Here is a 14,480-nt window from a genome sequence, read left to right as displayed (position 1 = left end):
GAAGGGAAAAGAGATAAGGGGAAAAGCTAACAATTGGAAGATTGTATGTAAAGTAGCAACTGGTGAAGGTGGAAGCTCAAATAAAAACATTGATGAATTTGTGGCTACTAGATCTTTGTAGCTGTTTTTTTATCACTTAGTTTGCATTGTCCAAGTTATTTTGGGTGATGTACAAACAGATTTGGCCCAGTCAATGTATTAACTTGAGTCTTTTAAGTACAATTTCCAATCCTATCCCTTGTAAAAAAAAAGGAGGTTATTTTGGACTATAAATAAAATTCTAATAGTAAGGAAAAAAAAATTGTAATTTTTTCACCTTAAAATTTTGATCGCTATTATATTTTAAAATTTAGATAGCAGTATTTTATTAACGATAGTAAAATTAGTACTTTAATGTTATTAACAATTCGATAGCGATTTAATATTATTAAAAAATTTTTTATTTTTTATTATATATAATAAATTTTAATAAAAATAATACAAATACTATCTCACATGTGCATAACATGTTAAAATAGATTTGAAGCAAGTGCTAAACACATGATAAATTTCTCAGGTTGAATCACAAGATCTCAGGCTAAACATTTCAAAAAATAACTTCACATCTTTGTGCAATTTTGAGTTGAAAGAGATTTGTCAAAATAGAAAAACTTCATAATAATAATAAGCCTAAATATTTTTAAAAAATTAGAATTATAAATTAGTTTAGTTAGTTTGGACTGTTAGGGTTTATTTTGAACTTGCTGATTTTCTTTTTTGTTTTAAACAAATTGGACTTATTAGAATCAGTTTTTGGTTTGTTTATTTGGGTTAATTTGATTATGTTTTAAGTTTATTGAATGAAAATCTCATAATTTTCTCTATTAAAATAGAGTTTTAGTTTTCTTTTATTTTTATGCATAATATATTATTTGGATTGTAGTTGATTATTCAATTATTTTCAAAATTCTTTTTAACACTTTAATTCAATTGAATTTAAAGAAATTCTCTTTGATTTTGTTTAAATTCTTTTGACTTATGTTATTAGGAGTAATAACAAATCAATTTGATTGCTCGCTCGATGATTTATGTTGTTAGTTCAAATTTTATTCGAGAGTTGTAAGATTGTTTTCTTAGTCTTGATTCCACCTAAAATATTTATTTTATATTTAATAAAATTATAATTTTAGTTACCATTTTTATTTATTATAAAAATAAATAAATAAATGGCTGATTTAATAGAAATAAATACAATGATTTATCATTACTATTGATTTATAAATATAATTAAAATATATAAAATAATAATTTATAATCATTGTTTTAAAATGGGAATTCTATGAAATTTAATTACATAATATGATTTAATCAGTTTATTATAAATTCTATTTCATCAAGTAATTACACTAATATTTGATGTATGGATGGATGTTGGCCATTATTTTCTTTTATTTTTACCCTATGTATTAAAAAATTTTCACTTTTTTAAATACAAAAAAAAAAATCATTAACTATTTCTTATAATTACTTTGATTTTAATTATTTTTTTTTTATACATTTTTCATGGTTAAACGCCTCTAGATTTTGATATTATTTTACTTTCTTGTACAATTTTTCCATGACTCGCTATCAAATTAATATGACTGCTAATATTAACTTTTTCTAATATTTCAAATTAATATTGTGAATGAAAGATTTATTACGGAGGGCAAGAATGCTGGGTTTCTTTTGCTGGGTATCTCTTCTCTGTACAATGTTGTTGGTTTCTGTGAGACTTGTTTTGGTTTGAGTTTTTTTTGGTTTGGTCAAGGTTAAGTCTGTATCAGTTGGGTTGTTGTCTATAGTGTGAAGGCTGCAGATTCTGCATATTTTTTATGGCTGGTGCTCCCTATCTTTATTGACAATTTGGGATCACGCCAATGCGTCCAGCAACCATTACTTCTGTTAGAGTTCTATCACGTAAATAGTGTTCGTCTTTCTTTAGGTAGTGTTTATTTTAGCAACAGTCCAAGCTTCTTTATGGTGAGATCTTAGGGTAAAAAGAAAAAAATAATAATAGACAAAGGAAAAAAAAGGCTAAAAGAAGAAAAGTCTAAAGGATGGAGAGATGTGAAGCTTACAAAGGAAAACGTCGGTCTCATTCTTTTACCTTATATATATATATATATTTTAATTTAAATTATTTAATATGTTATAAAAATAATATGACTGTTAATATTAATTTTTTAAAATATTTCAAATTAATTTTTTGAATAAAAGATTTATTGAATATCTGAACCAAAAGGATATTGTGGTCTCTAGTCTTGAAGAAAATAAAATAAGAAAAATATTGTTGATTAAAATTAAATTACTGGCTTCGTATCTTTTTGATTAAAATATATATATTTTTTATTTTTATTACATTTATAATTATTTATATATATTTTTTATTAATTAAAATATATTTATAATAAAATTATTATCAATATTTATAAGTATATCTTTTAATATAAGTTATTATTAAATAATCATTTAATAATTCATTTATTATTTTATTATAAAATTAATTTTTAATAATATTTATTTAAAAAGTTATTTTTATTATAATTGAGGATGTAAATGCATAAAAAATAATATTATTCAGATAATATAATAATTCAATATAACGTTTACCATTAAAATTTAATTTTCTCGAAATTTAAATATTCTTAACACATAAAAACAACATCTAAAGTTTTTTTTTTTTTTTTAATTTAAAGAATTTAACCTATTAAATATAAAATAATATTTATTTAAGCAGTTTAAATATAATTTCAATTATATAAATAGATTTACAACTAAATGAACTAAAAAAATTATAAATAAAAATAAATATGAAAAAATTAATTTTATTATTTAAAATTTAAAATATAAATATAAAAATTTATAAATTTTTTTATTCAATAGATTACAAAATATCCTGATTAGATTTTTCACCCCTCAACTTTAGAGGGGTAAGGAATAGCTTCGAATCGTGAGATTATCATCTTTATGATAAAAATTGTTTAACAGAAATGACTGTCACTTCCTCCATCCGACCTCTTATAAATTAGTAATTAATAGTATAAATAAATAGATTTTAATTTTCAAATCAAAATTCTAATCTTATAAATTTACAATATGTAAGAGTATTCAAAATAAATACATTTTTAATAAATAAATATTACATTTATTTAAAATAATTTTCAATTTAGATATTTAATTAATAAAATAATTATTTAATTTCGAAATGTGCGGTCACGGATCAGCTGGCATGGTGTATATAAGGCTGGCATTCCATCCTGATAAAAATAATACTTCTAAGAGAATTAGATGATCGTCAAAGAAAAAAATATAATTTTCGACTCTTTAAAATTTTTTTATTTTAAGAAATGAAAAATAGCACTCAAATTCAAATTTTGAGAGATAAATTATATAAATTTCAGTTGAAAAAAAGTTAAAATTCTTTTTATTAGGAGAATTCTTCTATGGATCACATACATAAATTAATTTATATAAAGATAATTAATTAAAAAAATAAAATATTATCTTGATATATATGTATGTCCTATTATGATTTTAAAAAGATCTATTATAATTATGTAGTTAAATATCAATTTAAATAATTATAAATTTATTTTAATTATAAATATATCTAAATAAATTCAAAATATCTCATATTTTATTCCACCGCATTGAATCCATTTCAAATTTGAAGAATTTCAAATTGGATATTTATGTACAGCTGTCAACTGGCTACCAACATTATATTTTCCCGAACTGTATCAGCTTCTTTCCGCAGTTTGTCTCCAAATACTGAAGCCTACTTCAAGAGAAACAAGTCGGTTCCAAAAACTCAAGAAACTTGTTAATGGCGAAAGAAGAAACAAACTTCAAAGCTCATGTGCTTATCCTTCCTTATCCAGCTCAGGGACACATAAACCCCATGTTACAATTTTCCAAGCGCTTAGTCTCCAAAGGAGTCAAGGCCACCCTAGCAAACACCATAGCCATTAACAAGTCCATGCATGCTCACCCAACTTCCAAAATTGACATTGAAACATATTCTGATGGCTTTGACGACGGTGGGTTTCAGCAGGCAGAGAGCACAGAGGTTTACTTATCAACTTTAGAACTTGTGGGTTCGAAAACCTTGGCAGATTTGATCAAGAGACTTGAAGTTTCAGGTCGGCCTGTGTCTGCAATTGTCTATGATGGGTTCATGCCTTGGGCATATGATGTAGCCAAGCAGTTTGGGCTGCTAAAGGTTTTGTTTTTCACTCAGTCTTGTGCTGTTAATAGCGTATATTACCATGTCCAACGTGGTCTTCTTCCACTGCCAGTTCAAGAATCATCTGTTTCGGTTCCTGGGTTGCCTCTGCTTCATGTTTCAGAGACATCTTCGTTTGTGTCTAATCTGGGATCCTACCCTGGTTTCTTTAATCTGGTTCAGAGTCAATTCAGAAACATTGATGAAGCCGACTGGGTGCTTTTTAACTCCTTTTACAAAATGGAGGAAGAGGTATATATATGTGAATATTTACTGATAATATTTTTACAGAAAAAAGTTTAGTTTTCATTTGCAGTTGTTTTTATTAGGTGGTGGATTGGATGGCTAAACGTTGGCGACTTGGGACAATAGGGCCAACACTTCCATCTATGTACTTGGACAAAAGACTTAAAGACGACAAAGATTATGGCATCAATTTGTTCAAGCCAGATACAAGCACCTGCATGAATTGGCTGAAGAATAAGCCAAGAGGTTCAGTTGTGTATGTAGCCTTTGGGAGCATGGCAGAACTTGGAGCTGAACAAATGGAGGAGCTTGCTTGTGGATTAAAGGCAAGTAATTACTACTTCTTATGGGTTGTAAGGGCATCAGAAAAAGCAAAGCTGCCTGAAAACTTCATAAAAGAGACGTCGGAGAAGTCTTTGGTGATCTCATGGTGCCCACAACTGGAGGTGCTAGCTCATGAGGCAACAGGTTGCTTTGTGACTCACTGTGGGTTCAATTCTGTTCTTGAAGCACTGAGCTTAGGAGTTGCAATTGTGGGAATGGCTCAATGGACAGATCAACCCACTAATGCCAAGTTTGTGGAGGATGTTTGGAAGATGGGAAAAAGAGCTCAGCCAGATGAGAAAGGTGTGGTGAGAAGAGAAATTGTGGAGCTTTGCATAAGGGAAGTAATGGAAGGTGAAAAGGGAAAAGAGATGAAGGAGAATGCAAAGAAATGGAAGAATTTAGCTAGAGAAGCAATTGATGAAGGTGGAAGCTCAGATAGAAATATTGATGAATTTGTAGCACAATTGATTAATTAAGCAGCATGTCTTAATTTGCTTCTCAACTAAATTAATAAAGAGAGATTTGCTTATGGTTGTTTATGTCACAAACACATGGATTTTTTTGTCTGATTCGTTTCTTTCGGCAGCCCTTAATCAAGAGCCATAACGAACCCGACAACGCCCAACCGCCCAGCCAAATCAAACCTTAGGGTGTGAGGTCTCTATGTTTGCACTGAGGCCTCATGAGAGCGGTTTACTTGGTGAATCAAACCGACTAATCCGACCCATCTAATCAGACCCAAATAGATCTATTATTAGGCTGAATTTTCTCAGCAATTCACAACAGACTAAAGCTAGCAGACAACAATGTTAAATTAAAATCCAAAACAATATCATCCCCGGTGTCACAATCCTCAACGTCCCCACTGCCGATGGTGGACTTGGAATCTGTGTAGAGGATGGAGGCTCTATCTTTTTTTTTTTTATTTTTTTTTTCAGCAAATCAACATTTGCATTAGGATGGAGGCTCTATCTAAATTTGAAATAAGTAGTGAAACATATATTTTATGTGTTAGACAAATGCAGTGATGGATCTGAAATTAGTGCACAAGGAAAAAAAAAGAAAAGGATTAGAGAAAAGAAGTGAAATGTAAAAGCACGCCTTGATGGTTAATTCTTTGCTCTTTAAAAGCATGCTTTGATGATTCTTAGTTCGCCCTTTTAATTTTATTATAATTACATTTTATTCGTATTTTTTTATTAATTAATGTTATTTTTTAAAATTAATTCAATATATTTTATTTTTTGTCATTGAATAGGACTAAATTAACACGTTATTTTATACGTCATTATTATTTTAACTTAAAAATTTAAAGTATATTTAATTGAATATTAAAAAATATAATTAATTAATAAAAAATAGGTGAAATTAAAATAAAAATAAATAAATAAGATTTTTTTACTATTTTTCAATTTAATTAATTTCTTTTTTTTTTTTACCAACTTTCACGTAGTTAAAAGGCCAAACTTGCCATAAAATTATATAATAAGAGTTAAAAATATTAAATTTTATTTTTTAATTCAAATTTATTTCTAAATAATTATTAAAGCACTAAATGGGACTATTACCTGTTAAAATTTAAGAGCGTAAATTACACTATATTCAGTCTATTTATTTTTATTAAGTGTTTTTACTAATTTTAGAGTAAATTTGAATTAATTAATAAACTTAACATTTATTATCTATTGTATATTCCAGGACATATTTGACTTTTTTGACATTAGCTCATGGATAAATTTGGCTTTTTGTTATTTTCATTTCTACTAGAACTTAATCTCTTTTAACTTAAAAATATATTCATTTTACAATAAATAAATAGAATATTCATATATGATTATATAAAACTTCATTTGAAGTCCTTTTTTATAAACATTTTTTTTTGCAAATAAAGCCTATTGAGACTTTTTTTTTAAAAAACTATAGATGTTGTAGTTTTATAACATTGAAATGGAGTTCAAATTTTATTATTAAATTAATTTAGGTTACTTTTGATATAACCAGAAAATAGAGTTTTGTTGTGATTGGTTAGTCTTGTAAGAAAGAGAATGTGAGGTGGTGGAGCCCCATAGTAGCCACTTCGATACTCAAATCAGTATATTGAAAAATAGAGAGAATGCAATGAACTGCTTAGAGATTGAGTAGTATTAGAGAGTAGCATATTTTTGCCTCCATAATCTTTCTCCTTTTATACTGTAAGAGTGTGGAAATGAATATGGTATTTTTCAATAATTCAGTGATGATGTGACCGATTGCTTGATGAGGTATCGCCAGCTAACAGGTTGGTAATTCTGTGATTATAGGCATAATGAGATATGTTGGGTTGTGCCTACTAACAGTAACTTCATGCTGTGACTCGCCTTACTAAGGGAAGGGCGAGTCTTGATGATGATCTGAGCGTTAAAGTGTCCGAATCTTCCTTCCTTAGGCTAGCTTGCATTTCCTACTTATCAGGTCCTTGCCACATCAGCCTATCTCATAGTAACAGCTCACGACTTTTTTTAGGCAATTGTTATGTGGCATTAGAGATTCCTCCACTGGTCTTCGATTCTTTAAATTCGAAGGTGACGGTTTGTCTTTTTTATTATGTGGAGCGATTTGATTGGTCTTTACCGTTTGCGTTGTTTTTTCTTCCCTTGGTCATGATGACAGCCTTATTTTTGAAACCATATTAAAGACTTTGCCGGCTATACCTCTGTATAAGAACCCTCCTTTCTCTTCTTTGTGTTTGCGACTATTGTCTCCGGAGACATGAATGGTGATGCTTTCATTTCTCTTTCTGAGAATAACCAGATCTGTATGGAGGATATCATCATAAACTACGAAGAGCAGCTGAAGGTGGATCTTCATGAAGGTGCAAGCATAATATTTAGCTCTAAGGGCTGCAATCAGCTCGACTACAACGCATTTTCAGCATTGCGACTCTAAGTAGAGGGGTTGAATTGTGCAAGATTGATTCTGAGGGTCAAGCCAGGAAAGCAGTTGGAGAGATAGTCCTTCATACGACCTTTCAAACAACGTCTTCCCGGAGGATGAGATCGAGCAAAAGGCTGAGGAGAATCTTGCCAATTGAGTCTCTGCTAATAGATTTTCAGAAGATTCTGATGTAATAGAGACTTGTCCAAGTCCTTTTTATCCCTTGTAATCTTTTGTAATGAAAATGCATATTTTTCATACATATTCGGGGGCAAAACATATTCATTTTGCAGGTTTTAATGCCCGGTTTAACAAATATACCTTATAGAGTTTCTATAAAATGAGATTAGTACTTGGGCTCGTGGCCTGGCAAACTCCCTTCTTTGTACCATAAAACGCACTAGGAGCTTTTGTAATAAGGGGCTTTCTCCCAGTTATTTATCTTGATTATTAGTCATAAACTCACCTCATTAACCTCTAATTGAAACCTTCATCTTTTGGGGACTAGTATACCCCTCTCATGGTTGTCTGGTATAGATGACCTGCGTTTATAGGGACTAACGATCGAATGGTCTGGCGGGAGTCGTCTTGTAGCCTGACCTGGTGAAAAATATCTTGTGGCCTTGTTTAGTTGAACCAACGCTTAAATGGTCTGGCGAGAATTGCCTTGTGACCTAGCCTGGTGGAGACTGTCTTGTAGTCTTATTTAGTGGGACCAATGCCTAAATAGTCTGGTAGCAACCGCCTTTTGACCTAACCCGGTGGAAACTGCCTTGTGGCCTCTTCTTGTCTCCTTAATCTTTCTTTCTTTTGAGGAAGGTAATATATCGTTCCTTACCACTGAAGAACACAACATATGAAAGGAATACCTCGTTAACTTGTTACTGATAAAATTTTCTCAAATTAGAGATATTTCAAGCATGGAGAATGACTTGACAATCTAGTTTGGCTAGCTTATATGACTTTGGACGAATAATATTTGAGACCTTAAATGGTCATTTCCAATTCTCATCCAACTTATCAGGTTTGGCATTACCGTTTGTTATATCTGTTCTTTTAAAGACTAAGTCACCCATATTAAAGGCTCATGGCCTGACCTTGCTGTTGAACATTCTGGACATTTTATTTCTATAAATCACCATTCTGATTACAGTCTTTTTTTGTAGAAATTTGGCTTGGTCCAAATTGAATTGCATCTCTTTGAAATCTCCTAAAATCTCGAGGTGTTGTGTCCTGAATCTATTTACTTAGATTTCTACAGGGATGACTGTCTCGGCCCCATATACAAGGAAAAATGGCATTTCTCTTGTATCTGTTCTGGGAGTAGTCCTGTATGCCCATAGTATATGAGATAACTCTTCGGGCCAATTACCCTTGACTTGGTCGAGTCTTTTCTTTAGCCTCTATAAGATGGTCCTGTTTGTGACCTCTGTCATACCATTTGTCTGGGGGTGATAAGTTGAGCTAAAACTCAAATCAATTTGTCATTTCTTGTAGAAGTCTTTAAACTTGGAGCTTGCAAACTGAATTCTATTATCGGTGATCACTATTTTTAGTATTCTGAATCAGATGAATATGATTTTGCTGACGAATGAGATTGCTTGTTGGGTAGTCATGGATTGTATTGTCTCAGGTTCCGCCTATTTGCTGAAATAATCTACTGTGATGATTACAAACTTTCTTAACTTGGACGCCTTAGGAAATGGATCAAGGATATCTATCTCCCACTGAAAGAAAGGCCAAGGTCTTCCAATGGATGCTTGTATCTCTCCTAGAGTCTTAGGGATATTTGCATGTACTTGGCATCTTCTACACCTTTGGACAAGTTGCTTCACATCTTGCATTATCATCGACTAATAGTAATTTTGTCTAAATGCCTTTCAGATAATTGTCTGAGCTACTTCGTGACTCCTGCAGTCACCTTCATGGATATCCTTTAGGATTTCCTGGCCTTCTTTCTCTATGACACATCGTAGTCATGTCCATATCGAGGACCTCTTGTATAATCAACCATCAATTAGTGTATATTTAGAACACTTTCTTATTACCTATTTGGCCAATAACTCATCGACTGGAAGGTCATCTTGTGTCAAAAATTTATATATAGATGTCATCCATGATTCCCCCTCTTTTATGAAAAAAAAATTCTTTCTCTTCTGTTGCTAGAGTATGCAGTTTCTCTAATTGAAGCGGTTGGGTCAAGTGTTGTTCACTCGTCGCTACCATTTTGGCTAGAAGATTTGCCTTTTCATTGCTGCCTCTAGCCACTTGACGAAGTTTGCAGCTGCCCTGTCCTTCTTTGATTTGCTTCATTAGAGATCGAACCCTATCTCGTATTTGACAAGATTCGATTCTCGAATTTTAAATTGTTCTTAGCACTGATTAACAATCAATTGTGAGTCACTAAAGACAATGAATTTTTGCATACCTAACTCCTTGACGATTCTTAGAGCCATTATCATAGTCTCGTATTCGGCCATATTGTTGGTGACACTGAAAATGAGTTTTGCCGCATACCGAAACTTTATATCGGTTTGAGTTGATAAAATTCTTTTTAGAGTTTCAAATGCCTCAACATACTCTTCCCCCCACTCAAACTTACCTTTATCTTTTAAGGTTTTGAAAAACAGGAGATACCTTCTAGCCGAGCATGATATGAAACTACCCAAGGCCGTGACTCGCCCATTCAACATTTGCACTTCATTAATGGTCTTGGGTGCCTCCATGTTTTGGATAGCGCTGATTTTCTCAGGGTTCACCTCTATGCCTCTTTCTAAGATGGTATATCCTAGAAACTTTCCAGCCTTTATCTCGAAGGTATATTTTTCAAGGTTCAGCTTCATACCCGCCTTATACAGGACGTCAAAGACTTTCCAGATATCTTTTGGATGGTATTCCAATGATAAGCTCTTTACCACCATATTTTCTACATACACTTCAACGGTTGATACCACCATGTCCTTAAAGATTCCTGATACCAGCCTTTGGTACGTGATCAAGCACAATTTAGCCACATTTTTATCATAATTATTATTGTTTATTTACACATTTTTTTGGTTAATTTATGGTTTTTATCTTGTTTTTACAGAAAAGGAAGAATTTAGAAAATTGGAGAAAAAGTGCAGAAAATTGACAGAAAAGTGATTGGGTCAGTGATTTGCCCAGTGATCTGCCCAGATCAAGCTAAAGCAGAAACCTGGAGGCAACAGGTAGAAGTGATATGGGCAGTGATTTGCCCAAGACACTCGAAGAAACTGGGCAAATCACTCGCAGAGGCAGAGAGGACTGACTCACAGAAAAGTGATTGGATCAGTGATTTTCCCAAAACACTCAAATCACCAGGCAAATCACTTTGACAGCAGAAACTGACAGAAGAGCGGGAAATTGGGCAGAAAAACAGAAATCCGAATTTTCAGAAGTCCAAATCCAACCCAATCACTACCAACATAAAACCAAGAGCCACGAAAGAGCTTCTCATCCAAGGAATTCCAATTGCAATTAAATTCAAACATCATAAGAGGAGTCAAACACCAAATCAAAAAGGGATTTTGAAACCCTAGATGGATGAAATTCTGCAGCTATAAAAGGAGAGCCTCCAAACTAGCAAAGGCATCTTCTGATTAGCTACTCAGCATCTTCTCCCCTCACCAGAGATTCTGCAGCTGTTTTCTTTTCTTTTCTTTTCATCTTTTGTGTATTTTAGTCACCATGAGTGGCTAAACTCATTCTTTTCTAGTTGAAGTTGAGAATATTCAGATTTGTGATGATTTGGGAGGTTTAATACTCCATTGTTGAACTCTTGTTTGTTACAATATTTATGCAATATGATCTTTTCCATAATTATTACTTGGTTTTTAGAATCAATAAGGGCCCATTGCTTTTAATTTACTTAAGTGATAAATTGTTTGAATGATTTAGGTTCGTAATTGCTTAAATTGTTTGAACATAAATATAATCAGTTGCATAACCTAGCCTTGACCACGCGGTTGGCAAGGATAGAATTGGGTTTCTCTAAGTCTTAATGCGATCAACGGTTGTTCGATGCTAAATGCCCCAAGGACGTTCCTTGGCAACTTGTTGATCAGTGTTTGATTAGCGAACGTTTCCTAATCCAACTAGAACTAAGGAGGAATTTGAATTATGAGAAGCGTCTTCCACAACCAAAACTGATTTATTGAAACCAAATAGGAGTCTTTAGTAATCAATGATCAAATCTGAACAAACTAAATTAGGCTCACACTTCGGCTAGAATCTCTTTTTCATTGAAATTCCTTTTCAATTAAATTATTGTTCTCTTTTGCTTTTAGATTTTAACTCATCAAAACAAACCCCCTCTTTTATTTACTTGTTATTTACTTGACCTAGTCATTATTAGGAGAATCATTGGTGTCAATTCTCTGTGGTTCGACCCTATTGCCACTATCTACAAGTTTATTGTTGATTGTTTAATAGGTTTATTTTTGACAGCTTCAACAACCGCTTATCAAAAATTGGCGCCGTTGTCGGGGAATTGATTTAAACTAACGTATTTTCCCTTTATGACCAGGTCTGGCCGTAAAGACACTCTTCTTTACGATCCGGAGATTGAAAAAACTGCCAAGAGCTTAAGGAAGCAAGCAAATTTGAGGAACCATGCCTCAAAACCGTCTTCATCAATAACTCCACCTCACAGACCACCTACTGCCCCTGCTGAAGAAATTTCTGCACCAGCAGAAACTTCCATCACCGCACCTACTACTACTGAATTTGCACCATAAACTGAACTTCTGGTTATGGCAGAAAATCCAGCAATGGCAGCACCCCCTGCTGCACATGTAGAAGCTGAAATACAAGCTGGAAACGCGCCCATCTAAGCACCTCAGCCACGGGAAAGAACTCTCGGAGAGTTAGCTGAACCAGCAGGAGATCAAGCACCCTTATGCATTGAATATCCCCTATTGACAACACCATTCGAGCTAAGGACAGGTCTGATTCATCTCCTTCCTAAATTCAGAGGCCTAGAAAATGAAGATCCTCACAAGCATTTGAAGGCATTCCACATTGTGTGCTCAACCATGAGACCCCAAGGCATTCCAGAAGACGATATCAAGCTTAGAGCCTTCCCTTTTTCCCTTGAAGACTATGCCAAAGAGTGGCTATTCTACTTGCCACCCGGATCTATCACATCATGGGCTGATATGGTAAGAGCATTCTTGAGAAAATTCTTTCCAACCTCAAAAGCCATAGTCATCCGTCGAGAAATAAGTGGCATAAAGCAAAAGCACTCTGAAGGCTTGTATGAGTACTGGGAGAGGTTCAAAAAGTTGTGCACAAGCTGCCCTCGGCATGATATTTCTGACCAATCTCTCATTGAGTACTTCTATGGAGGTTTGCTACCCTCAGAGAGAAAATTTATTGATGCAGCCTGTGGAGGAACAATTGAAAAAAAAATCACCTCGAGAGATGAGGGACTTAATTTCCTCCATTGCTGCAGCTTCTCAACAATTTGGAGACCAAGAGCTGCCATCAAGGAATGTAAATGAGGTGAGTACTTCCATTTTAGCATCCCAAATTTTTGAACTCACCAATGCTGTCCGTAGCCTTGTTGTGGGTCAAACCCAACAAGTCCAGCAGATTCAGCAGCCCAAGACATGCGGAATATGTGCCAACAATCACCCAACTGATCTATGTCCTTCCCTTCAAGAGGAGGACCAGCAAGTCAATGCTGTTGGAGGCTTCAATGGGCAAAGAAGGTATGATCCCTATGCAAATACTTATAATCCAGGTTGGAGGGACCATCCAAATTTCAGTTATGCAAGGGGAAATCAATATCCAAGCTACCAGCAAAGGAATCAAGCTCAAGCTGCACCTCAAAACTCCAATGCACCTCTTGAAGAGATTGTAAAGAATTTAGCAAGTACTGTGCAAAATCTTGAGAAACAAGTGAGCCAAATGGCCACTTCAATGAGCAAATATGAATCTCAAGGGAAGCTATCCTCCCAAACTGAGATGAATCCAAGGCAAAATGCTAGTGCCATCACATTGAGGAGTGGAAAGGAGTTGCAAGACAATAGGGCTGAAAAATTGCAAAAACAGGGCATGGAAGAAATTCTGCCAGAAAGTGATCAGGGCAGTGATTTGCCCAATTCACTAGGAGAAATTGACCCGATCACTGGTCAAACTGAGCTGTCCAGCAGTGATCTACCCAAATCACCAGAGAAGGCAGAATCCAGTCAAAGGCAGAAACAACAACCAGCAGAGAAATTCAAGGTACCTCCTCCCTTCCCAAAGAGATTTGCAAGGTCCCAAAAGGAGAAAGAAGAAAAAGAGATACTTGAGACGCTCCGCAAGGTGGAAATCAACATTCCCCTACTTGATGCTATGAAGCAAATTCCAAGGTATGCCAAGTTTCTCAAAGAGCTATGCACCAACCGAAGGAAACTTGCTGAACGTGAAAAGGTAAGTGTGGGGGAGTGTGTTTCAGCTGTCATCCAAAGGAAACTTCCAACCAAATGCAAGGATAGAGGAATGTTCGCGGTTTCATGCAAAATAGGCAATGTGGGAATAAAGAAGGCCATGTGTGACCTTGGAGCTTCAATAAATGTCATGCCTCTTTCCATTTTTAACTTGTTGAATGCAGGTACACTCAAGGGCACCAGCATTGTGATCCAATTAGCTGACCGATCCGTTGTCTACCCTAAAGGAGTACTAGAAGATGTGTTGGTGCAAGTGGACCAATTAGTCTTTCCAGCAGATTTTTATGTTATTG

The 14,480-nt window shown here is 33.8% G+C and overlaps 1 protein-coding gene across 1 annotated transcript; it reads left to right on the top strand.

Moving 5' to 3' along the window:
* Positions 1 to 3,744: 3,744 nt before the first annotated feature.
* LOC110608277 (UDP-glycosyltransferase 74G1) lies at positions 3,745 to 5,348 on the top strand. The gene is made up of 2 exons (XM_021747490.2): positions 3,745 to 4,498; positions 4,576 to 5,348. The coding sequence occupies exons 1-2, from the start codon at positions 3,848 to 3,850 to the stop codon at positions 5,293 to 5,295; spliced, it is 1,371 nt and encodes a 456-aa protein (XP_021603182.2). The 5' UTR covers positions 3,745 to 3,847; the 3' UTR covers positions 5,296 to 5,348.
* The last annotated feature ends 9,132 nt before the right edge of the window (positions 5,349 to 14,480 follow it).

The sequence above is a fragment of the Manihot esculenta genome, chromosome 12 (assembly GCF_001659605.2).
Source record: "Manihot esculenta cultivar AM560-2 chromosome 12, M.esculenta_v8, whole genome shotgun sequence".
NCBI classification, from domain to species: Eukaryota; Viridiplantae; Streptophyta; class Magnoliopsida; order Malpighiales; family Euphorbiaceae; genus Manihot; species Manihot esculenta.
The sequence above is the reverse complement of the archived record's forward strand: the minus strand, read 5'-3'. Positions and strand labels throughout refer to the sequence as shown.

What these genes read in the sequence shown, in the direction of transcription:
- LOC110608277 (XM_021747490.2), top strand. Translation starts at nt 3,848, where the DNA reads ATGGCGAAAGAAGAAACAAACTTCAAAGCTCATGTGCTTATCCTTCCT. An exon ending in TTTACAAAATGGAGGAAGAG is followed by an intron (nt 4,499 to 4,575) that starts GTATATATATGT and finishes TGTTTTTATTAG; the next exon opens with GTGGTGGATTGGATGGCTAA.